The sequence below is a fragment of the Oryctolagus cuniculus genome, chromosome 3, assembly GCF_964237555.1.
Source record: "Oryctolagus cuniculus chromosome 3, mOryCun1.1, whole genome shotgun sequence".
Lineage (NCBI taxonomy): Eukaryota > Metazoa > Chordata > Mammalia > Lagomorpha > Leporidae > Oryctolagus > Oryctolagus cuniculus.
The window spans coordinates 173,957,118-173,982,780 of NC_091434.1; the positions used below are offsets into that span (position 1 = coordinate 173,957,118).

The 25,663-nt window shown below is 42.1% G+C and overlaps 1 protein-coding gene across 2 annotated transcripts in view; it reads left to right on the top strand.

Moving 5' to 3' along the window:
• Positions 1 to 15,194, top strand: part of AKR1D1 (aldo-keto reductase family 1 member D1) — a 98,151-nt gene extending 82,957 nt beyond the window's left edge. Inside the window, exons 8-9 of one of the 2 annotated variants that reach the window (XM_070071342.1) lie at positions 12,825 to 12,907; positions 13,193 to 15,194. In XM_070071342.1, coding sequence (XP_069927443.1) covers positions 12,825 to 12,907; positions 13,193 to 13,235 — 126 coding nt within the window. In that variant the 3' untranslated portion in view covers positions 13,236 to 15,194. The remainder of the gene's footprint in view (positions 1 to 12,824; positions 12,908 to 13,192) is intronic. The other variant, XM_051849851.2, reaches the window with a different exon arrangement.
• The last annotated feature ends 10,469 nt before the right edge of the window (positions 15,195 to 25,663 follow it).

The window sequence follows — 25,663 nt, forward strand, 5'->3', positions numbered from 1 at the left end:
TCTATGATAAACCAATGGCCAGCATCATACTGAATGAGGAAAAGTTGGAGGCATTTCCATTGAAAACTGGCACCAGACAAGGATGCCCACTCTCACCATTGCTATTCAATATAGTCCTAGATGTGTTAGCCAGGGCCATCAGGCAAGAAAAAGAAATTAAAGGGATACAAATGGGAAAGGAGGAAGTTAAACTATCCCTATTTGCAGATGACATGATACTATATATAGGGGACCCAATAAATTCCTATAAGAGACTATTGGAACTCATAGAAGAATTTGGTAAAGTAGCAGGATACAAAGTCAATGCTTAGAAATCAACAGCCTTTGTATACACAGACAATGCCGTGGCCGAGGAAGAACTTCTAAGATCAATCCCATTCATAGTAGCCACAAAAACAACAAAGTACCTTGGAATAAATTTATCCAAGGATGTCAAAGACCTCTGTGATGAAAATTATAAAACACTAAAGAAAGAAATAGAAGACAACACAAAAAAATGGAAAAACCTGCCATGCTCATGGATTGGGAGAATCAGTATCATCAAAATGTCCATTCTCCCAAAAGCAATTTACAAGTTCAATGCAATACCAATCAAAATATCGAAGACATTCTTCTCAGATCTAGAAAAAATTATGCTGAAATTCATATGGAGAAACAGGAGACCGCAAATAGCTAAAGCAATCCTTTACAATAAAAACAAAGCCGTAGGCATCACAATTCCAGACTTCAAGACATACTACAGGGCAGTTATAATCAGAACAGCCTGGTACTGGTACAAAAACAGATGGATAGACCAATGGAACAGAATAGAAACACCAGAGATCAATCCAAACATCTATAACCAACTCATATTCGACAAAGGACCTAAAACCAACCCCTGGAACAAGGACAGCCTCTTCAACAAATGGTGCTGGGAAAACTCGATGTCCATATGTCGAAGTATGAAGCAAGACCCCTATCTTACACCTTATACAAAAATCCACTCAACATGGATCAAAGAACTAGAGATATGCCACAATACCATGAAACTAATTGAGAGCATAGGGGAAACCCTTCAAGACATTGGAACTGGCGAAGAATTTCTGGAGAAGACCCCAGAGGCACAGGTAATCAAAGATAAAATAAACAAATGGTATTACCTCAAATTGAAAAGTTTCTTTACAGCAAAGGAAACAGGAAAGTGAAGAGGCAACCAACAGAATGGGAGACGTGATTCACAAACTACACAACAGATAAAGGATTAACAACTAGAATTTATAAAATGATCAAAAAACACCACAAAATCAAAACAAACAACCCAATAAAAAATGGGCCAAGGACCTTAACAGACATTTTTCAAAAGAGGAAATCCAAATGGCCAACAGACACATGAAAAAATGTTCAGGATCCCTAGCCATCAGGGAAATGCAAATCAAAACCACAGTGAGGTTTCACCTCACTCCGGTTAGAATGGCTTACATACAGAAATCAACCAACAACAGATGCTGGCAAGGGTGTGGGGAAAAAGGGACACTAATCCACTGTTGGTGGGAATGCAAGCTGGTAAAGCCACTATGGAAGACAGTTTGGAGAGTCCTCAGAAACCTGTATATAGTCCTACCACAGTACCCAGCCATCCCACTCCTTGGAATTTACCCAAATGGAATTAAAGGGGAAAAAAAGATCCATTTACACCTCAATATTTGTTGCAGCTCAATTCACAATAGCTAAGACATGGAATCAACCTAAATGTCCATCAACAGATGACTGGATAAAGAAATTATGGGATATGTACTCTATGGAACACTATACAGCAGTAAAAAAACAATGTAATAAGGTCATTTGCAACAAAATGGAGGAATCTGGAAAATATCATGCTGAGTGAAATAAGCCAGTCCAAAAAGGATAAATATCATATGTTCTCCCTGATCGATGGCAACTAAACCAGCATCTAAAAGGAAACCATTGAAGTGAAATGGACACTATGAGAGACAATGACATGATCAGCCCTTGTCTAGACTGTTGAGGAACAACTTACTATTTTATTCCTTTTAGTATTTTTTGTTGTTGTGTTGTTGCTCTGTTTGTTCTACTTAATGCCACTGGCTGAACTCTGTAATCAATACACCATTATTCTTAGGCGTTTAAAATTAACAGAAAAGTGATCTCTGTTAAATAGGAGTGGGAATAAGAGAGGGAGGAGATATATAGGTTGGCACATGCTCACTCGGACTTACCTCCAATGGTAGAGCTAGAAATGTGCCAGGGGATTTCAACTCAATCTTATCAAGGAGGCATGTACCAATGCCAGCTCACTTGGTAAAGTGATAAGTATAAGTACATAACTGATCAAAAAGATAGGGTAAGTGTTGAAGAGAAGTCACAAATAAGACCAGTGTATGCAAATAAGGATAGAATTAAAAGGGAGAGAATGATCCTGGGGGGAAGCAGGACACACAGCAGACTCATAGAATGGCAAACGCCCCAAACAGCACTCCGGCCTCAGAATCAACCCTTGAGGCATTCGGATCTGGCTAAAAGGCCCATGAGAGTCTCACAGGCATGGAAAGCCATGACACGGTGGCAAAAACAACCTAAATGAAAGATCCTGGTGAACAAGACCCCAGTGGAAGGAACAGGCCATCAAGGGAGGCGCCTTTCTCTGAAGGGAGGAAGGAACCTCCACTGTGATACGGCCTTGACTAAACAAGTTCAGAGTTGGTGAACTCAAGCGGCTTCCATAGCCTAAACAGCTCATGGCAAGAGCCTCGGGTGATTGCTGATGTCATAAATAAGAGTGCCAATTGTTAAATCAACAACGGGAGTCAATGAGTACAGGCTCCCCACGTAGGATCTCTGTCCTTAATGTGTTTTACTATGAAACTTAAAAACAACACTACTAGTCGAACAATACCCTATACCTTGTGTGGTTGTGAGTGCAGCCTGTTGAAATCCTTGCTTAGTATATACTAAGTTGATCTTCTGTATATGAAGGTAATTGAAAATGAAACTCAGTGAAGGGCGGGATGGGAGAGGGAGTGGGAGAGGGGAGGGCAGTGGGAGGGAGGGAGGTTGTGGGGGGGCCACAACAATACAAAAGTTGCACTTTGTAAATTCACATTTATTAAATAGAAAAAGAAAAAAGAAAAAAAATCCCGAGTACTTGGGGATTGATTTGCTGCTTGTTATTCATCTCCCTTCAATCTTCTTCCCCTTCTCTGTTGACTCTGGACACTCTCTACTCATTTCTACACAACAGAAATGTATAAGGTTCGACATTCATTATAAACTATCTCCTTTCTCAATGACTCTAGTAAAATTTGGAAACAAATTTGAAAATTATTACAAAAGATCACTTAGACTTCATGAATGTTAATTGTCTTTATTTCTACTACATGTAATTTGTGACCAGCATTGTTTCTTCCAGCTGAGAAAAGAAGGAAATAGACTACAGAGTAATTAATTACCACTAGACTAAATTCTAGGTATTTTACAAATAGAAAAGTAACAGTTCATGGAGGGAGGCACCAAGATGGTGGAATAGAGAGGGAGCTTACTGCTGTAGTCTAGGGGAAGATAGTTAAAAAATGGTGGAGTGCAATCTCAGGGAAGAATTGGAGAGAAAACAGCAGAGGAAGCTCCATGCAAGTTAGAGGAACACTGTGTACCTAATGTGGAGGCTGTGGATGGACACAACACAGGACCCCAGCAGCTAAGAACCATTCTCCCAGCACCAGCTTTGGAGAATGAGGTGAGACCAGACTGCAGCAGCCCAAACCACTGGTGATAAAGCCACAGGAAGAAAATGGCATGAGTCTGGCTTGGAGCCCTGTGAAGGACAGTATACGTGTCAATCTAGAGGAAAAGGCCGGGGGCACATTTCTCTCTCTCCCTGACTGCCTGGCACTGGTTTCCTGTAACTAGCCAAGAGAGGCAGGCGCCACTTTGGACACACATAACAGCTGTGCCAGCTGTTACATATGTATGAACATTGTAGTCAAACTCTCCACAGTAAAAGGTAAAGAAAAATCGTAAAATACGCATGCAAGAAACACCAGATTACTTTCAGAGTATCTCCAATTAGACTCCCAGCTGACTTATGACACCCAGCAAGCAGCTGAGAGGGAACACCTGAGTCAGACTGGAAGAATTAAGAGAGGGCTGGGTGCTTGGGACTGCGGCAGCCTGTGTTCTGGGACTGTGAAAACCCTGGGGCTGCTTGTGAAGGCACAGGGTGTGGCTGGGTCTTCGGACAGTCACTGTGGGTGGCTCCACACACTGGAGGCTCCTTGACTCCTGATGCAGGTCATTGCTGTGGGATCCGTGCTCACACCAAGGATTGCACAGAGCTTTTGTGTGGTTCTTGTGGCAGCACAGATGAATATTCTATTTACTGGGGCCAGCACACAGACATTGTTCTCCTTGGAGGAGTGGAGGTAAGCGTGAGACCACGCCAACAGAACTAAACCTCCACTCAGGAAAAAAAAAAAAAAAAAGATTTACTGCACCCAATTTGGGAGACACCTTGGATACCCCCCTCACCCTGGAGTACTGAACAGAGCTCTCTGGCCACACCCAGCACATGACGGCGTATTCACTAAAAGAGCAGACAATCCACTAATCCACAGAGGCATAGTCCAAAGATAAAAGCCACCACATGGAAAAATAATAAACTAGCAAGTATCTCCACAAATGCCTGAAAATAAATGCAGCAACTCAAGAAACAATAAGGAAGACCAAATGACACCTCCAAAGGAACACAACAGCACTTCAATACTAGAATGTAAAGATGAAGAGATTAAAGAAATGCCAGAAACAGAATTCAAAAAATTGATTTTAAGATTACTTAGAAGTAATCATAAGGAAATCCATGAACAAAAAAAATTCAACCAACATGAAAGAATATTTTTCTCATGAAATTGAGATTTTAAAGAGAAATCAAAATGGCATTTTGGAAATGAAGAATTCAATTGAACAAATAAAAAATGTGGTAGAAAGCTTTAACAACAGAATTGGTGAGGCAGAAGAAAGAATCTCTGGAAATTTTACAGTCAGACCAAAAAAAAAAAAAAAAGAATAAATTAGAAAACTAAAAAACAGTGTCAAAGATCTATGGGATACTATCAAACACTCAACATACAGGTCTTAGGAGTTCCTGAACGCATAGAAAGAGAGAATGGATTAGAAGGCTTTTTTGGTGAAATAATTACAGTAAACTTCCCTAATTTGGAAAAACAAAGGGATGCCCAAGTACAAGAAACACATAGAATTCCTAATAGACATGACCAAGAAATCTCTTCACCACAACACATTGTAGTCAAACTCTCTACAGTAAAACATAAAGAAAAGATTTTAAAATATGCATGAGAGAAACACTAGATTACTTTCAGAGGATCTCCAATTAGACACACAGCTGACTTCTCATCAGAAACCCTACAGGCTAGAAGAGAATGGCATGATATATTCCAAAGCTTAAGAGAAAAGAAACTGTTAGCCTAGAATACTGTATCCTGCAAAACTGTCATTTATGAATGAAGCTGAAATAAAGACCTTCCATAAGAAACAGAAATTGAAAGAATTTGTCACCATATCCAGCCTTACAAAATATGCTTAAGGATGGTGCTACACACAGAAACACAGAAACATGGTTATCACTATGAAAGAAGGTGACAGCAGAAAATCTCCCAATAAAAGTCAAAAGGAAATCCAAAGTATACAATAGGAATATTTATGGAAAAATGGCAGGGCCAAGTCGTTACTTTTCAATAGTCATCTTGAATGTAAATGGCCTCAATTCTCCAATTAAAAGTGTGGGGAGCAACCCGGACTAGACTAAGTTACTGGAATTAAGACTTATTCTATGCATCTGCTCTCCCACAATATGGCACTGGGAGAGAAGAAAACAGCTTCTACACAGCTGCCTCTTGCCAACTTGAGTGCTGACCTCCAGGAGCTGATCCTGCTCCTGATTGGAGGAGAGCAGCGTGCTCGGCGTGTGGGCAGCCGAGTTAGGATTGGCGGAGGAGGACTATAAAAGAGGAGAGAGACGGCATGCACCAGGAACATCTAAGAGGAACATCTAAGGGGAACACCTGTGCAGCCCCCGAGAGAGCCGGCCGGCGGTGTGCTGCTCCCCTGCGGAAGTGGGGAAAATGGCCAGGGGGAACCGCCCTTCCACGGAGGTGGAAGGGACAGTAGCCAACCTGGGAAGAACCAGCAGCAAACCCGGGGAGGGCCGAGCAGACGAAAGAACAGCGCAGGGTCCTGTGTCGTTCCTCCACGAAGAGGGGGAGCGACAAAAAGATACAGACTGATTGGATGGATTAAAAAATAAGACCCAAATCTATTTGCTGCCTATAAAAAAAACACATCTCACCAACAAAGATACATGCAGACTAAAAATGAAAGGATGGAAAAATATATTCCATGCTAACAGGAACCAAAAAAGAGCTGGTGTAGCCATCTTAATATCAGACAAAATAGACTTTAACACAAAAACTGTTAAAAGAGACAAGGAATGGCACTATGCAATGACTAAGGGATCAATCAACAGGAAGGTGTGACTATAATAAATGTATGCACGCCTAATTACAGGACACCTGGCTATTTAAAAGAAATGATAATGGATCTAAAGGGAGACATAGACTCCCATACAGTAGTAATGGGTGACTTTAGTTCTCAGTAAAAAAAATAAGAATTGGGAATAGGAGAGGATAGAGGAAGTAGTTTAGGAGTAAGGGGTGGGAGAGTGGGAACAGTGGGAAGAATCACTACCACTGTGTTCCTAAAGTTGTATTTATGAAATGCATGAAGTTCATATACCTTAAATAAAGTGTTTCTGGTGGAAAAAGAACCACAAAGGCAATAAATAAATAAAAATTAAAAATAAGAAAAAGCTACAGACAGCTGAGCCACTGGGCTGACTCCTAAGAAAAAGCTACCCCTGGCACAGAAAAGAAAGAAGTACCATGCAAAATTAGTCAGTTATTCATTAGTTAAAAATTTAAATTTCAAAGTATGTTATGTGTTCACCCCACTCATAATTAAAGAGAAATAAATATGGAATTGTGTTTGTTCCCTCATATAGAAAAATAATGAAAATGTTTGATAATATTTGAGAAAACAGGCACTTTCATATACTATGGTTGGACACATTAATTGGTATAAGGTTTAGAGTAGTAGGGGATCATTTTTTCAGTCCCATCAATATTCAAATGCACTTATCCATTGGCCCAGCAGTTTTATTCTGTAAATGTATTTGCACACATATGCATACATACAGGTTTATTTGTTTCAGCTTCATAATTCTTTACAATCTGGAAGTAAACTTCAATAGGATTTTGTAATAGAAAATCTGAGATATTTGTACATGAAAATGCTGTACAGATAATTAAAAACATGACATGGGAAGATATACATGAAATTTAGGTAACTGTATTTTCAGAGATTGTCTGATATCCTGTGACAGAATGCAAATCAAACTCAAGCAATGAAAAAGTGACATAAATCCTTGGCTCACAGAAATGTACAGTCCATGGGTAGATCGGACATAGCTGGACATAGGTACTCAGATGCTTTATAAAGGGACTTTATTCACTCCCTCCTTCCCTCTCCCTGTCTCTTTCTGTCTTCTGGACAAAAACATCCCTAATAGCTCCATGCTAGTCAGTTGCTCACACTCTGTAAATGATCACAGATAGACTTCTTTTTTTTTCTCCACCTAGTGGATCTGTTTGTCACATACCGTTCCTCCTCAGCACAAGAATAGGGGTAGAAGGACAGGGAACATATCAGGGTATCCTACTCACTAGACAGAGTGACCCACAAGGGGTCAACTGGGGATTACCAGAGAGAAAGCATTGATCTATCACTGATAGAAGTCTATCTGTAGGGCGGCGTCATGGCTCACTTGGCTGATCCTCTGCCTGCAGCGCTGGCACCCTGGGTTCTAGTCCCAGTTGGGGCACCGGATTCTGTCCCAGTTGCTCCTCTTCCAGTCCAGCTCTCTGCTGTGGCCCGGGAGTGCAGTGGAGGATGGCCCAAGTCCTTGGGCCCTGCACCCGCATGGGAGACCAGGAGGAAGCACCTGGTTCCTGGCTTCGGATCAGCGCGGTGTGCTGGCCACAGCACGCTGGCCGCAGCAGCCATTGCGGGGTGAACCAACGGAAAAAGGAAGACCTTTCTCTCTGTCTCTCTCTCTCACTGTCCACTCTGCCTATAAAAAAAAAAAAAGACATACAGATTTAAAAGGAAAATGGTAGTGCAAATCACAGCCAATTCTCACTCATCAGTCTATAGACTGTAACCATCAGTTTTGTTGAGTATGAAAACAAAGAGCTACACAATAGAAGATTATGCTCTCTTAGAGCTGAGGTAAATTAAACTTTTGGAAATGTGTTAAAGCAATAGTAAATATCAACAAAACAAAGGGAAAGGATAAAACTAAATATTTTGACTATAAAAAACAGTAAAAATTATATAATAAAAAGTTAAGCTAAACTGTCAGCTTAAAAAATAAAAACTAAATAAAAATGAAGAAAACTATTAAGAAAGAGCTAGAATATTTCAAAAGTTAAAACAACAAAGCAAAAGCATCAAATTATACCACCCCTGTCCATCTGTGTTGTATCATAGACCTCTGTTTGGGAAGAGTTTAAATCTTGGCTCACTCTGCCTTTCTCCACCACTGCTCTTCTGATAATTCTTAGTGAATTCAGTATCCACACAAATAGTTAGTTCTCTTTGCCTGACAATTCCTTGGTCACATATTGATCTAGTACTATATATTTCATCCACTAATTCCCATGATTATCCCATGGAAATTACAATCATTATCACCTAATAATTCCTCCATGACCTCTTTGTGTCACCTAGAATTTGGACTCGCTCTCTGGGCCTTCTCCTTGCCCTTCGCGATCTGGTGCAGTTCTGTGGAAGGAAGGGGCACGCCTCACCCCCAGTGAAACATGGGATACATGTTGCTTAGGAGAAGGTTTCAACAGAGATAACCTAGTGGAGAAAGGAAGGGCTGGAGTAGGGGAGGGAGGTGGAGGGAAGCGAGACCAATTCTACACCTGTGGGGGCAGCAGCTGCTTTGGGTGGGCACTTTCAGGGAAGAAGAATCCCAGCAGGCCCAGGCCAGTCGATGACCGCTCACACCAGCTCATCTGCTACTCTGGCAGCAGGGTAGTCAGCAATAGCTGAGCCTGGTAGCCTTGGCTGGATGAGTCACAGACCAAAAGTTCCATCTGCTCTGAAGTCGCTGGAAGGTGTTGAAGTTTCTCTTCTCCATCTTGAATTTTTTTACCTTCTTTTCCTTCCCTCCATCAAATTCATCATCCCAGGCATCAACCATGCTCTGGGTCAGGGCCAGCCTGCTGTCTTCAGTAGCATCCCTGCTGACTGCAGACACTTCCCCATCCCATGTCAAAACTTTTTTACCATAAGCTCTATCTGATGAACATTTGAGCAACTCCTGAACCACATCGGATTTTTGCTTTCTGTTCCAGCAACATTCCCCTCTTCTTGAAATATTTACTGGGAGGGGAAACTGCAAGAGAGTTAGGCTTTGAGAGGAGGATCAGGAGTTCAGCTTAGTAATATGAGGTTCTCACTCACTCATGATAATTTGTGCCATGAATATAAGATAAAAACATTGAAAACTGATCCACATAAACCAAGGAAAAGCACCACTTGCTATTCTTACAGTTAATATTGCAGCACTGGGTTAAGTCCCAACACCTCCACGTATGGCCCAGTTTCTTGCCAGTGCACCCAGGAAGGCAGTAGAAGATGACCCAAGTACTTGAGTCTCTGCAACCAGTGTGAGTCCAGGTTGGAGTTCCTGGATCCTGGCCTTGCCTTAGCCCAACCATTTGGGGAGTGAACCAGAAGACTGAAGAGCTGTTTGTCTCTGTCTCTGCCTCTTTCTTGGTTTCTCTGCCTTTCAAATAAATAAATAAATTATTTTAAAACCCCAAGGAAAAATAATGTATAGAAATAATGTAGGGAGAGGAATTAGTAAATGACCTGAAAATTTAAACCAAAATTTATGAAAAGAATTGTATTTCCTTTATTCTCAACAAAATGTTACATTTGCATATGAGCATTAACAGAAAAAACAAAGTGAATCAGTGTTGATTTTCTAAAATTATTTGAAAAATTATACATGTCCTTCATTTTACAGCTTTTTAAAAAATGCTTTGCCTCTAGATTTTCTTTAATTTTTTAAAATATTTATTTATTTGAAAGTTAGAGCTACACAAAGAGAAGAAGAGGTGGGGGGGGTCTTCCACCCGCTAGCTCACTCCTGAATTGGCCTCAATGGCTGGAACTGCGCCTATCCAAAGCCAGGAGCTTCTTCTGGATCTCCCACATGGGTGCAAGGACAAGCACTAGGGCCATCTTCCACTGCTTTCCCAGGCTATAGCTGAGAGCTGGATCTGAAGTGGAGCAGCCATATAGGATGCCAGCACTTCAGGCAGCAGCTTTACCCACTATTCCATGGCACCAGCCCCTCACAAGGAGTTTTACAGAATGATAATAAACAGAATAATTCTCATGGAAAAGTTGGAAAGTGTCATCTAAAAGAGATTTCTAATCCTTTGATTTTTTTCAAATCATATCATTTAGCTGTGTCTAACAAAGTAGATTTAAACTATGTTGGATTCTTACTTGAAAATTATTGTGCCTGTAATTAAAACAAGTTTCCAGCATCACTGTCACTGACTCCATGAAGTCCTGCATCCTTGTAGGATTTGCAACTTCACGTTGCCTTTTGGTCCCACTGCCCACCTGGCTGGATTCAAAGGATAGCACGTATGTTAAGCAAAAAGAAAGTTTAAGGATTCATTTGTGAGTGATTGGCTCATTCAGGACTATGATTATGTTATGAAAATTTTTGTTCTATACATAATATCATAAATGCAAGTACTTGGACAGTAAACCAAATAAAAGGGTTCCCTGAAAATAGCACTTGAAAGCAATCCATGGAGAAATGATCAAGCAAATCATTGTGAATGTTACACCTCATTGTGAATACCATGGTAAATGAATAAAGTAAGCCCATGTATTTCATGGAAAACATCCTGAGTTAGTAGGTAAACACTATGGATTAATGAAGATGAGTTAAAAGTACTGCCTCTTCCTCTTAATGTGTTTAATATGTGTGTGGGGGGGGGAACACTTGTGAAGGGAAGTAAGCCTGGGAACCTCCTTTTTTTTTAAAAAAAAGTGTACTCCTTTATTACACAGGATATTTTAAAACATACAAAGGAAGAGCCAGATGAAACAATACACAGGGCGAGGTCTGGAAGGGTCCCGAGCTACAGGAGGTTTCGTCCCTGTGAAGTTGGGATGGGATCCTCATGCACGCCTAGCTGGAAACTCAGGGTTTCTCACCATTCATTCCATGCGTGTCTGTGTGCTTCTGTTGGGTCTGCTTCTTTACACAGACCACATAGCTATGCACTACTCAGATAATTAAACTTTACACATCATCAAATATATTAAAAGTTAAAGGTTAGAAAGATAAAAGTATACAGTAAGAGAAGGCAAATTATCAGCAGATAAGGCAAATGCTAAAAATATAAATAAGTGGAAATATAATCAAAATGTTTAAAAAGGACAATTATAAAAGTATAGTATGGTGCCTGGCACTGTGGCTCACTAGGTTAATACTCCGCCTGCGGCGCTGGCATCCCATATGGGTGCTGGGTTCTAGTCCCGGATGCTCCTCTTCCAGTCCAGCTCTCTGCTGTGGCCCAGGAAGGCAGTGGAGGATAGCCCAAGTGCTAGGGCGCCTGCACCCATGTGGGAGACCAGGAAAAAGCACCTGGCTCCTGGCTTCGGATCAGCGCAGTGCTGGCCATGGCGGCCATTTGGGGGATGAACCAACGGAAGGAAGACCTTTCTCTCTGTCTCTCTCTCTCACTGTCTGTAACTCTACCTGTCAAATAAATAAATAAAATCTTAAAAAAAAATTATAGAGTACATACAAAGTATTTGAGTATATTTTTAAAAAAGAAAATGGAGTTAAAAAGGCAGCCAAGACACTGAAAATGATGAGAGAAAGGATTTCAGGATGAAGCAAAGAAAATTAAAAGTTAAAAATAAGCAAATTTAGAAACTGGGAAATATTTCTTTTAAAAGGTATAAGAAGGGAGGCTGCACTGCAGCTCAGTAGGCTAATCCTCCGCCTTGCAGCACCGGCACACCAGGTTCTAGTCCCGGTCTGGGTGCCGGATTCTGTTGCGGTTGCCCTTCTTCCAGGCCAGCTCTCTGCTGTGGCCAGGGAGTGCAGTGGAGGATGGCCCAAGTGCTTGGGCCCTGCACCCCATGGGAGACCAGGAGAAGCACCTGGCTCCTGCCTCTGGATCAGCGCGGTGCACCAGCCACAGGGCGCCAGCCGCGGCGGCCATTGGAGGGTGAACCAACGGCAAAGGAAGACCTTTCTCTCTGTCTCTCTCACTGTCCACTCTGCCTGTCAAAAAAATTTTTAAAAAGTATAAGAAGGCAGTGGTCAAGATTCAAAAACTCAGCATCTTATACAGAAATAATAATGATTCTTCACACTGGAATTTCAAGCGAGTTCCTGAACATCTGCTGTTTGACAGAGCATTTGGAATGTCTTACAAAAATGTTCTCAGCAGGATTATCTCAGAGATGAAGGGTTGAGCAGAATGTCAAGCCCTGCTTCCCCTGGTGGCTCCAACAGCAGCCCCAGCCTTCTCAGGCACCTGTGGAGACGCTCCTATACCTGAGGAGGGCGCCCTCTGCTGGCCATACTCTCTCACCCCAAGCTTAACCCTTCCACCATCAAAAATGTTTTGTTCTGATTGTTTCAGATCTTTGACTTTTCTCTCACTGAAGAAGAAATGAAGGACATTGAAGCTTTGAATAAAAATGTTCGATATGTGGAACTGCTCATGTAAGTTTTGGGGGATTGTTCATCAGAAATTTCCCAGTGGCCAACAGGGCTCCTACACACCCTGACCCATGTGTCCACAGAAAATGCAGGCTCAAGGATAGTGGGTTGCATGTTCTGAATATTAAACACGCCTGGGTGAGATATGTACATGTGGGGAGAAGAGTATGGGCAACAGAGGGACTGAGTGGGACTGGAGAATGATCCATGAAATTGTCAGTGACTTGGGTACCGGCATAGCTGTGTGACTTTTAGAGTGAATTTCTCCCTCTGGGGTTGTTTTGGCAGGTGGCGTGACCATCCAGAATATCCATTCCATGACGACTACTGACTTCAGGGAATGTCTGCACAGACTGTTCCTCCCCCTTAGTGCCCAGACCCTGAGATGCATGGTTCCCACAGAGGTGGGCATGAAACGGGCTGTATAATCCTCAGACCAAGTGTTAACTGAATCACACTTTTTCCTGATATAAGTGACTTTGATTTAGCTAGATTGAAGAAAAAAATGTTCAAATCAGATTAAATAATTATTTGGAAATTATCAGGTAATATTTTGTTGATCAATGTCTTCTAAGTCCCAGACTGAAAAACATCATGCTTTAAACAAGATTTCAAAAGCAACATACAAAGACAGTAACTCATAAAGCTGGATACCGCCATCAGTACTTAGTTCTTTAGCAGTTAACAGGACAACAGAGAGGGAAGAGAGCTGGCAGGTGCTGGCAGTAGCCTAGTAATGCCCCAGAGACAGTTGAGATCAATGTTTGCCCTAACAACAAGGATTGATTTACTGCACCTTGAGTACACACAGAGGGATAAGTGCAGAAAAGTCTTAGAGCATCATGAATATACCAATAGCCAGCAAAGCACTCAGGATATCGTTGCTATTTTTGTTTCCATCCAATTTGTGTTTTTGTAGCTTTTATCCAACTTGAAGGATGGATTATTACTGGTTCCCTCTTGCATCCCTTCCAGGGCCTGAGATCTCACACAACAAGTGACCCACACTGGCTCTTTCTTATCATCCTCCATGAAGTGTCTTAAGACAAAAAAAACCCACACAAATAAACTATATATCATGAAATTGGTCCAAAATTGCTGTTTTAAAAGAAAATCTTTTTAAAAAAGGCTTTTAAAAGAAGATAATTTGTAAAATTATTGTACTTAGGACTAAGTGCGTTATTTAGATTGCTATGTGAAATTTGAGAAAGTAGCAAGTTGAAAAGCAGATTGGTAATTTTACTATACATAAACTTTTGAAAAGTGAGTAAAAATATTAGAATTCAGCAATAGAGACCCAGCTATTTACAATTCACCGAGAGAGATGTGTATTTTATTTGTAATAAGTACTCACAGTTTTCAGCAATTATATTTTTTCAAGGTCAGTTGTTTATTTATCACCTTCAGTGCTGAAGACATATATTTTGAGAATTTACCACTGTAAATGCTTTTATGTATACTCTTTGTTTTGCCTGATGCTAATATAAACACCTACAGTGCTGTCTTAGGAAAATATTTTTTTTCTGCCACATGAATTTCCATTCATTCTCTAAGGTAGGGGGATTTGATTCAGTGAAAGGGCCTTTGGTTGAGCCTGCACTGTCAATTTATTATTGGGAGGAGAGGTTAAGGGGTACCACACTGCAAGAGCAGAAAGCTGAGTCCTGACCCTGCTGTCCCAGCCCTACAAATGCCCCAGAGGTCCTGCCCGGAGACAGAACAGAGACAACACCTATCAGACTGCTCTTGAAAGGATGCCATTGGAAAAGTGTCTCACCATCTTGTGTCCCCACAAAGTTCCTATGTTGAAGTCCTAGCACCCAGACCCCAGAATGTGGCCTTATTGGAACATAGGGTTATTGCATATATAATTAATTAGATGAGGTCGTACAGACAAAACCAGGAGAAATTCACCCTGTGAAGATGAGGCAGACTGGGGTAACACCTCCATAAGCCAAGGAACACCAAAGACAGCCGGCCACTACCAGGAACCTGGCAGGAGGCATGGTGCACGTGCTCCGTACAGACCTCAGAAGGAACCCCCACCCCTATGCTGACACCTGACTGCAGACTCCCAGCCCCCCTGGTCGTGAAACAACGGATTTCTGTGGGTTGAGCCCCCCGTTGGGTGGCACTTTGCTATGGAGGCCTGCAGAGTAACACCATTCTTCAGTAGAGATTTCCAGTCCCTCCAGCTGACATCTGCAGTAAAAATCGGCTAAGCCCAAGGATTGATAACCAGTAGTCATGACCTTCCTGGGGACTTTTGCAACCCCAAAATGATGTTTGCTTTTAGAAAAGTCAGTGTTTCTATTGTATGGCCTTTGATCAGCTATGGAGTAAGAGCCAGGACTTCCTGCCCCAGCCTGCACAATGGTTCTTGGCCTGCCTACCCTAACTGTTGCCACAAGGGCCTTCCCTGGGCAGTCCACAGCACAGTCACAGACAGTCCACAGCACTGGGGTGCCAGGAGAGTGGCAAGGCAACAATGCCATGTTCTCAGCCTTCGACACTTTGTCGTGTGCACATTTTGAGGCCAGTTATGAGGATTCATGAAGGTTGAACAACTTGCATGTCCCAGACTTGCCTTCTCTCTCTGGAACTCGTAACTTTCAGGCTTCCACTGCTGACTTCCCCCATTTCTGACCATTGCAGGGTAATAATGGAATCTGGTATCTTGTGGAGCCCTGGTCCTTAACTATGAACCTCCCTCAACTTTGAACGTAGTCTTGATGCTTCTGCCTCCACATACGAGATCTCCAAGTTCTGTTTCATTTCATTCAAGAGAACAGGCTAAGAGAGTGACACCTCACTAGTAGGTTCACCCTCTCACAAGGGCATCTGGTGGAAGCCTTTCTCACTGGGTAACATCTCCTCTGGCAGAGCCATACAATGTAGGGGGATTCCCACCATTCTGTGGTCTCCTCAGGGTCCCAGCTCGAGGTCAGGCTGCCCTCCAGCATTGGGGCAGACCTCTCCTTTTGCAAGGTGCGTGATGACTTGACTCAGCAGCTAGAGGTTGCTGCAAGCTTATCAGACCCTCTCATAAAGGTCACATTCTCTTCCTTGCTTTCCATGCACCTCCTCCTTAAACCAAATCTTTTTTTTTTTGTCAAGATTTAACTGAAGGCCAAAGGAAGCATCTACCACAGATCTCCTACCCCCGTCCTAAAACTGAGTATTGTCCAGCTAATGGTCTAAGTTGCAAAATGTAAGCATGTAACCTGTTGTTTTCAATGATAGGCAATGTATCCCACATTGTGCTTCAGCCACGTTAACTCCATCATTTCTGAATTTCATGGATTTCCACTTGCCCTGCCTCACTTCCAGCTAGCTGTTTTTGCAACAGGATTTTTTTTAGTTGATAATCAAATTCTAACTCATTCTAATTTAAGCAGAAAAAATGAGTTCAAAATTCCCAAGAATTGGCACCAAAGAAACACATGGATAAGGTGGCTGTAATCAGCTAGAGCTAGAGCTCAAACAACCTGCTCACAGCTTGCATGTTTTTTATTCTTCAGACATGTTGTCTCCCAACAGATAACAAGCCAGTGCTCAATAACCTTGAGCTCTCCTATGGCCAGCTTATGAGAGTCATTTATAAGAGTACTGCAGGGGAAATAAGTCCTGGCAAGAGCTCTTTTTGACCAGCGCACATCATACTTGAGGCAAGCACAATGTCCTGTGACAGCCATACTGTCAGGACCTGGGATATAAACTAATCTCTGAGCTTAGGAAGGAAAGAGGAGGGACACGGAGACTGAGAGAGTAAAAAGAGACAGCAAGAGGATGGGAGGAGGTGGAAAGAGAGGAACATGGAGGAGAAATGAAGGGTCCCACCTCCTTCAGCCCCAACTGAATTCTAAGGAGTAGATTCTCCTAAGAAGGAGGGAAGTATTCCAAGCAGACAAAATAGCAGATGTCCACACAAGTACTTTCAGTGTGTTGGAGCAAAAGGTGGTTTTAAAAATGATTTATTTATTTATTTATTTGAGAGGCAGAGTTACAAAGAGAGAGAGAGAGAGGTCTTCCATCCGCTGGTTCAGTCCCCAAATGGCCACATGGCCAGGGATGCACTGATCCAAAGCCAGGAGCCAGGAGCTTCTTACAGATCTCCCATGTGGGTGCAGGGGCCCAAGCACTTGGGCCATCTTGTGCTGCTTTCCAAGGAGCATTAACAGGGAGCTGGATCAGAAATGGAGAAGCCAGGATTCAAACCATCGTCCATATGGGATGCCGCCATAAGCAGAGGCTTAACCTGCTACACCACATCGCCAATCCCAGAGCAAAAGGTTTTAGTTTTTGCTCCATTACTTCAGATTTAAAAAAAAAATGAAACCATGGAGATCTGTACCAGCACTGAAATTCAGGATTGACTACCTATTAGAGTGTGTAAATGATAAAGTATCAAAGTATAATTTTCAAAACCCTAAGATGAGGGTGGACATCTGGACAGTACATAGTATCTCTCTGACCACTGATGGGACTGGGGATGAGTGACTAAGATCACCCTGTGGGATCTGTATGATGAAGTCCCAATAAAAATGGTCAGCTCAAAGCGGCAGTGAGTTTCTCTGGCCGACTTACTCTGAAGGTGGTGTCACACATCATTGCTAGGAGAAGCACACTTTGCCCATGCAGCTCTACTGAAAGAGAACATCTGGAACTTTGTGCCTGGTCCTTCTCCTGGACTCTTCTCTGTGCTCCTTTTAACCCCTGGCTCACTTTCATCTGCATCCTTTCACAATAGTGAATCATAACCATGACTATAACAGCTTTTCTGAGTTCTGTGACTCCTACTAGCAGCTGAAATTTAGGATGATCTTGGGGACTGCTTAGCATAAATAGTTATGGCTCCCTGGAGAACCAGATAGTCCTTGAGGAAGTTGCTAGACAGTGTCCATCACAGCACTGACAGTGTACACAACAGTTCCTTTCACCCATGAAAAGTTAGGGTTCTTTTTTTCATTTTTATTTATTCCTATTTTCTATTTGAAAGACAGAAACAGAGATAGAGACCAAGAGACAGAGTGATATATTCCAAACACTGGTTACTCTCCACATCTCTGCAATAGATAGGGGTGGAATAGGCAGAAGCCAGGAGGCAGGAATGGTATCTGGATCTCCCAGGTGGGTGGCAGGGACCCTAGTATTTGAGCCATCATCAGCTGCCTCCCCATATATGCATTAGCAAGAAACTAGGTTGAAAGCATTGGAACTAGAACTGATTGGTATGTGCGCATCCCAAGTGACTTCTAAACCACTGAGCTAATAGCTTGTCCCAGATTTTAAATAAGTTTTTTAAGACATATTTGGTTTTTTTTTTGTTTTTTTTTAACTTTTATTTAATGAATATAAATTTCCAAAGTACGACTCATGGGTTACAATGGCTTCCCCCCCATAACGTCCCTCCTACCCGCAACCCTCCCCTTTCCTACTCCCTCTCCCCTTCCATTCACATGAGGATTCATTTTCAATTCTCTTTATCTACAGAAGATCAGTTTAGCATACATTAAGTAAAGATTTCCACAGTTTGCTCCCACACAGAAACATAAAGTGAAAAATAATAGATGACTTTTTAAATGATGATGAAATCAGATCAGACCTATTGTCATGTTTAATCCCAGAGAGAGTCAAGTTGGGAATTGCTAATTTCTTCTTTTTTTTTTTTTTTAACAGAAGATCAGTTTAGTATACATTAAGTAAAGATTTCAACAGTTTGCACCCCCATAGAAACACAAAGTGAAATATACTGTTTGAGTACTCGTTATAGCATTAAGCCTCAATGTACAGCACATTAAGGACAGAGATCCTACATGAGGAGTAAGTGCACAGTGACTTCTGTTGTTGACTTTACAAATTGACACTCCTGTTTATGGCATCAGTAATCTCCCTATGCACCAGTCATGAGTTTCCAAGGCTATGGAAGCCCCTTGAGTTCTCTGACTCTTGTCTTGTTTAGACAAAGTCATAGTCAAAGTGGAGGTTCTCTCCTCCCTTCAGAGAAAGGTACCCCCTTCTTTGAGGACCTGTTCTTTCCACTGGGATCTCACTCACAGAGATCTTTCATTTAGGTGGTGGTGGTGGTTTTTTTTTTTTTTTTTTTTTTTTTTTTTTTGCCAGAGTGTCTTGGCTTTCCATGCCTGAAATACTCTCATGGGCTTTTCAGCCAGATCGGAATGCCTTTAGGGCTGATTCTGAGGCCAGAGTGCTGTTTAGGACATCCGCCATTCTATGAGTCTGCTGAGTATCTCGCTTCTCATGTTGGATCACTCTCCCCTTTATTTATTCTATCGGTTAGTGTTAGCAGGTACTAGACTTGTTTATGTGCTCCCTTTGACTCTTAGTCCTTTCATTATGATCAATTGTGAACTGAAATTGATCACTTGGACTAGTGAGATGGCATTGGTACATGCCACCTTGATGGGATTAAATTGGAGTCCCCTGGTATGTTTCTAACTCTACCATTTGGGGCAAGTCAGCTAAGACATATTTGTTTATTTGAAAGGCAGAGTTACAGAGAGAGAAGGTGAGACAGAATGATCTTCCATCTGCTGGTTCACTCCCCAAATGGCTGCATCAGACATAGCTGGGTCAGGTTGAACCCAGGAGCCTGGAACTCCATGGGGGTCTCCCACATGAGTGGCAGGGCCCCAGGCACTTCCACTCTTTTCCTAGGCACATTAGTAGAGAGCTGGGTCAGAAGTGAAGCAGCTGGGACATGAAATAGATATTTTTTTAAAAAATTTTAAAGATTTATCTATTTTTACTTGAAAGGTGGAGTTACTCAGAGGGAGAAGCAGAGGCAGAGAGGGAGGGAGGGAGGGAGGGGCGGAGAGAGAGAGAGAGAAAGAAAGAGAAAGAGAGAGAATGAATTTTCCATCTACTGGTTCACTTCCCAAATGGCCATGACAGCTGGAGCTGGGCCAATACAAAGCCAGGAACCAGGAGCTTCTTCTGGGTCTTCGATGTGGGTATAGGAGCCCAAGGACTTGGGCCATCTTTCACTGCTTTCCTAGGCACATTAGCAGGGAGCTTCATTGGAAGTGAAGCAGCTGGGACTTGAACAAGTGCCCATATTGGATGCTGGCACTGCAAGTGAATGCTTAAACTACTGTGCCATAGCACCGGCCCCTTTTAAAATTTTTTGCCTTTTCCCTGAAACTAACAATCTAGATGTCAACTGTTTAATTACTACATTTATTTAAGTAGCAATGTAAGACCAGAAACATAGAAATCCATTTCCCTAGATATAGTTATACATTCTTTTTTCACTTATTTAAATACTTCACTAACCTTACCTATATCTCAAGTAATTTTTCATTTTTATTTGTCCTTATTGGAAGTTTCCTCTATTTTAGAAATCTCTGCCTGCCATTACTCATCCTAGAATCTGTATCTAGTGTTTTTGTGGGTTTTTAGCATTTTTAGATATAATGAGCAAATGAAAATATTAATTTCCAAGTTATGTGATGGGATTTTTTTAAATTATTTTTTACTTTTTTAATTTTTTTAAATTTTTTTGACAGGCAGAGTGGACAGTGAGAGAGAGAGAGACAGAGAGAAAGGTCTTCCTTTTCCATTGGTTCACCCCCCCCCCCCAATGGCCACTGCAGCCAGCGCGCTGCTGCCGGAGCACCGCGCTGATCCGAAGCCAGGAGCCAGGTGCTTCTCCTGGTCTCCCATGTGGGTGCACATGGGCCATCCTCCACTGCACTCCCGGGCCACAGCAGAGAGCTGGACTGGAAGAGGAGCAACCAGTATCGAATCCAGCACCCCAACCAGGACTAGAACCTGGTGTGCCAGCGCCGCAGGCGGAGGATTAGCCTAGTGAGTCGCGGCACTGGCCTGGGATGTTTTGATATACATATTCATTGTGAAATTATTTACACAGCCAAGTTAGTTATATCATCACCTCACATAATTATCTTTTTCTTTTGTATGTGTAGTAAGAATACTTAAGATTTATGATCTTAGCAAATCACGATTATATAATTCAGTAATATTAACCATACTCACCAAGCTATACTTTTATTGTCAGAATTACTCATCTTTAACTGCAACTTTGTACTCTTTGACCTTCTTCTATGTCTCTCACCCCACCCTCCCACAACCCCTAGTAACTGCCCTTCACTCTGTTTCTATGCATTCAGCTGTTTTGAATCCCACATTTAAGTGAGATCACAGAACATTTGTCTTTTGGGGTCTAACATTTTTCACTTAGTTCAGTAGACTCCAGGTTCATCCATGCTGTTAGACACTGAAGGATTTCCTTCTTTATTAATGTAAATCATATTCCATTTTGTATACTCATATATACCATAATTCTTTATGCTCCTATCCATTGACAAAAATGTTCCCATATCTTGGCTATTGTGAATAGTACTGCAGTGAGCAAGAAAATGCATATTTCTCTGTGTGTGTGTGTGTGTTACTCTGCTTTCAAATAGATGAAAGGTAAACATTTTAAAGTAAGTTTATAACAATAATTGGCAGGGCCGGCACTGTGGCGTAGCCGGTAAAGTCGCTGCCTGTGGAGCCAGCATCTCATATGGGCACCGGTTCGAGACTCAGCTGCTCCACTTCCAATCCAGCTCTCTACTATGACCTGGGAAAGCAGTGGAAGATGGCCTAGGTGCTTGGGCCCCTGCTCCCACGTGGGAGACCCGTAGGAAGCTCCTGGCTCCTGGCTTCAGAAAGGTGCAGCTCCGGCCCTTGGAGCCATCTGGGGAGTGAACCAGCAGATGGAAGACTTCTCTCTCCCCCGCTCTCTCTGCCTCTTCTTTCTCTGTGTAACTGTTACTTTCAAGTAAAATAAATCTTAAAAAAAGATACTCTTTAAAAAAAATAATTGGCTACATTAAAAAAGAAAGATGCAAAATAAGTAACCATGGATAAACTAATTGGTTTCCTGCTACCCATGTGGGACCTGGATGGTGTTCTTAAATCCTGGCTTTGGTCTGAACCCAGTTGACTGTTGTGAGCATTTAGGTAGTGAACCATTGGATATAAGCTATCTTTGTCTGTCTCTGTCTCTCTGCCTTTCAACTTAAAAGCAAAATTAGCTAACTAAGAACAACAGAGAGAACGTTGAAATAAATGAAACCAGAAATGAAAGATGAGCTAATACTGCTGATACCAAAGTAATACAAAGGATCATTGTAAATTATATGAATAATTACAGACAAACTGGATGATCTAAAATAAAACATACATTTTTAGAAACATACGACCTAACAAGATTGAATCATTAACATGCAGAAAATAGGAAATGAGCAGTAAAGAGATCAAAAGTAATTAAAAATCTTCCATCAAAGATTAACCCAGGACCTCATGTTTTCATTGTTGCATCTACAAATATTTAAAGAGGATTAATGCCAATTCTTATAAAACTCTTAAAAAATGAAAAGAAACTTCCAAAATTGTTTTGGCTAGCCCAAAATTACCATCATAGCAAAACCAGACAAGAGCACTACAAAAAAAGAAAATTACAGACCAATATCCCTAATGAACATAGGTCCCAAAAGCCTCAATAAAATACTAGAAAACCAAATTCAACTGCATGTGAAAAGGATATCCATCATGATCAATGTGGATGTATCTCTGAGATGCAAGGATGGCTCAACATATGCGAATCAATCACTGTTACAAAATTTATTAACAAAATGAAAGATAAAAATCATATAATTACCTCAATATATGCATAAAAACCACTTGACAAAATTCAATACCCTTTTAATGATAAAAACTCTCAACAAGTTAGGTATAGAGAAATGTACCTCAATACAGTAAAGGCCATATGTCACCAGCCTAGAGCTAACATGGTACTCAACAGTGAAAAGATGATGACCCTTCCTTTAAGATCAAGAACAAGACAAGGATGCCCACCAAAACACTATTGTTTTTCCTACTCTCACACAACACTTCTGACACCAAATGGGTGGAGTTTTTCCCTGTAGTCCAAACAGTTCTCTACAGCTACACTTGGGTTTTCCCCAATTCAACACAATCCAATTCTGACACTGTCCACCTGGAGAAAATGCCACACTGCACAGATTAGGAGCTCAGTCTCATCAGACTTCGTCCACTGCAGATGGCAGGCCCAGGCTGTGACTTGTGCTTCTGACCAACTGGCAGTAAATCAAAGTTCCTCTAATTTCCTCCTTAGGTTCAAAATACAGGGGCTGATGGAACTCAAGGAAGCATTACTTACATGTATCTATTTCTGACCAAGGGCATTTTAAGGACACAGATGATGCACACCCTGGGAGGCAGCAGGTGGGTCCTTGTCAACTCAAGCAGTTGAGTCCTTACCACCCACAGTGGAGATTTGGATTGAGTTGTGAATTCTTGGTCTAGCTTTAGCCAGTGGGTTTTGGAGAGTGAATCAACAGATGAAAGATATAGATAGATAGATAGATAGATAGATATCTGTCTGCCTATCTCTATGTATCTGTCTCTGTGAATATCAAACAAAATGAAAATAAATAAAATTTGAATACTCAGGAGGGCTTCCAAAGATGGCAGCATAGGGAGGGAGCTTACTGCTCTAGTCTAGGAGAAGATAGTTTAAAAAGTGGACTGAGTACAGTCTCAAGGAATAGTTAGGGAGAATACAGCAGAAGAAACTACGCAAATTAGAGGGACACAGTGGACCTACGTGGAGAGCATGGATGCTCACAACTCAAGACCCCAGCAGCCAAAAGCTTCTGCAGCAGTATTGGAAGTGAGGTGAGACCAGACTGCAGCAGCCCAAGCCACTGGTGATAAAGCTGCAGGAAGAACCTAGAGGGAATCCGGCTTGGAGCCCTGTGGGGAATAGTGTACCTGCCAAACTAGAGGAGGAAAAAAGAAGGGAGGGGCCTTTTCTTTCTCCTTGATCGCCCTGCAATGGTATCCTGTAACATGTGATAGAGCAGGTGCCATTTTGGATATACTTAACAGCCGTGCCAACTTGTGTCCACACTCAGCAACCAGCCAAGTAGAAGACTCCTGACTCTGGTGAGGAGAACTAACAGGGGGCTGGGTGCTCATGACCGTGGGAGGCTTGCGTGCCAGGACTATGAAAAATCAGGCTGTGTGGGAGGCTTACAGTGTGGCTGGGACTTTGGGCAGTCACTGTGGGAGAGTCCACACACACAGGGCTCCCTGGATTCCTGGTGAGGGACATTGCTGGGGAATCTGAGCTAAGATTGAAGACTACACAGATCCTTTGTGTGGTCCTTGTGGCAGAGCAGATGAATACTACACCCACTGGGACTAGCACTCAGGCACTGGTCTCATTTGAGGAGAGGAGCTCAGCTGAGTAGAATAAACCTCCCCTATGATAAAAAAGAGAGAGAGAGAGAGAGAGAGGAGAGATTTACTATGCCAAACCTGGGTGCTTCACCTTAGACACACCCTCCACCCTGGAGAACCAAACAGAGCTCCCTGGCCACATACACTATACACCTCTAGATGTTCAGTGAAAGAAAACACCCACTAATCTACAGAGACATAGTACAAAGATAAAAGCTCCCATAAAGAAAATAAAAAGAAACCAACGAGTATCTCCACAAAAGCACCAATTCAAGAAACAAGAGGGCCGGCGCCACAGCTCACTAGGCTAATCCTCCGCCTTGCAGCGCCGGCACACCGGGTTCTAGTCCTGGTCGGGGCACCAGATTCTGTCCCGGTTGCCCCTCTTCCAGGCCAACTCTCTGCTGTGGCCAGGGAGTGCAGTGGAGGATGGCCCAAGTGCTTGGGCCCTGCACCCCATGGGAGACCAGGATAAGTACCTGGCTCCTGCCATCGGATCAGCGCAGTGCTCTGGCCGCAGCACGCAAGCCGTGGTGGCCATTGAAAGGTGAACCAACAGCAAAAGGAAGATCTTTCTCTCTGTCTCTCTCTCACTGTGCACTCTGCCTGTCAATAAATAAATAAATAATAAACAAGAATAAGGAAGAATAAAGAAGACATGATGCCCCAGAAGAACACCACACTTCAATACTATATTGTGATGATGAGATTCAAGAAATGCCAGAAATGGAATTCAAAAAATTGATCATAATATTACATAGAAGTAATCAGAAGCAAATGCATGAACTACTGAAATCTGTACATGACATGAAAGAAAATTTATCCTACAAAATTGAGATCTTAAAAAAAATCAAAACTAAATGAAGAATTCAATAAAAATGCAGTGGAAAGCATTATCAACAGAATCAGTGAAGCAGAAGAAAGAATATCCAACTTAAAAAACAAAGCACAGGACGGCACTGTGGTGTAGCGAGTAAAGCCTCTGCCTGCAGTGCTGGCATTCCATATGGGTGCCAGTTCAAATCCCGGCTGTTCCACTTCCGATCCAGCTCTCTGATATGGCCTGGGAAAGCAGTGGAAAATGGCCCAAGTCCTTGGGCTCCTGCACCCGCATGGGAGACCGGAGGAAGCTCCTGGCTTCTGGCTTCGGATTGGTGCAGTTCCAGCCATTGCAGCCAATTGGGGAGTGAACCAGCAGATGGAGGACCTCTCTCTCTCTCTCTCTCTCTCTCTCTCTCATTCTCTCTGCCTCTCCTTCTCTCTGTTTGATTTTGACTTTTAATAAATAAATAAATCTTTAAGAAAAAAAAAGGCAAACCACAGGAAATTATACAGTCAGACCAAAAACAGAAAAGGAAATTAGAAAAGTAAAAAAATACTATTGGGAAATCTACAGAATACTATCAAATGACAAAAATACGGGTTCTAGGAATTCCTGACGGTATGAAAAGAGAGACAGGA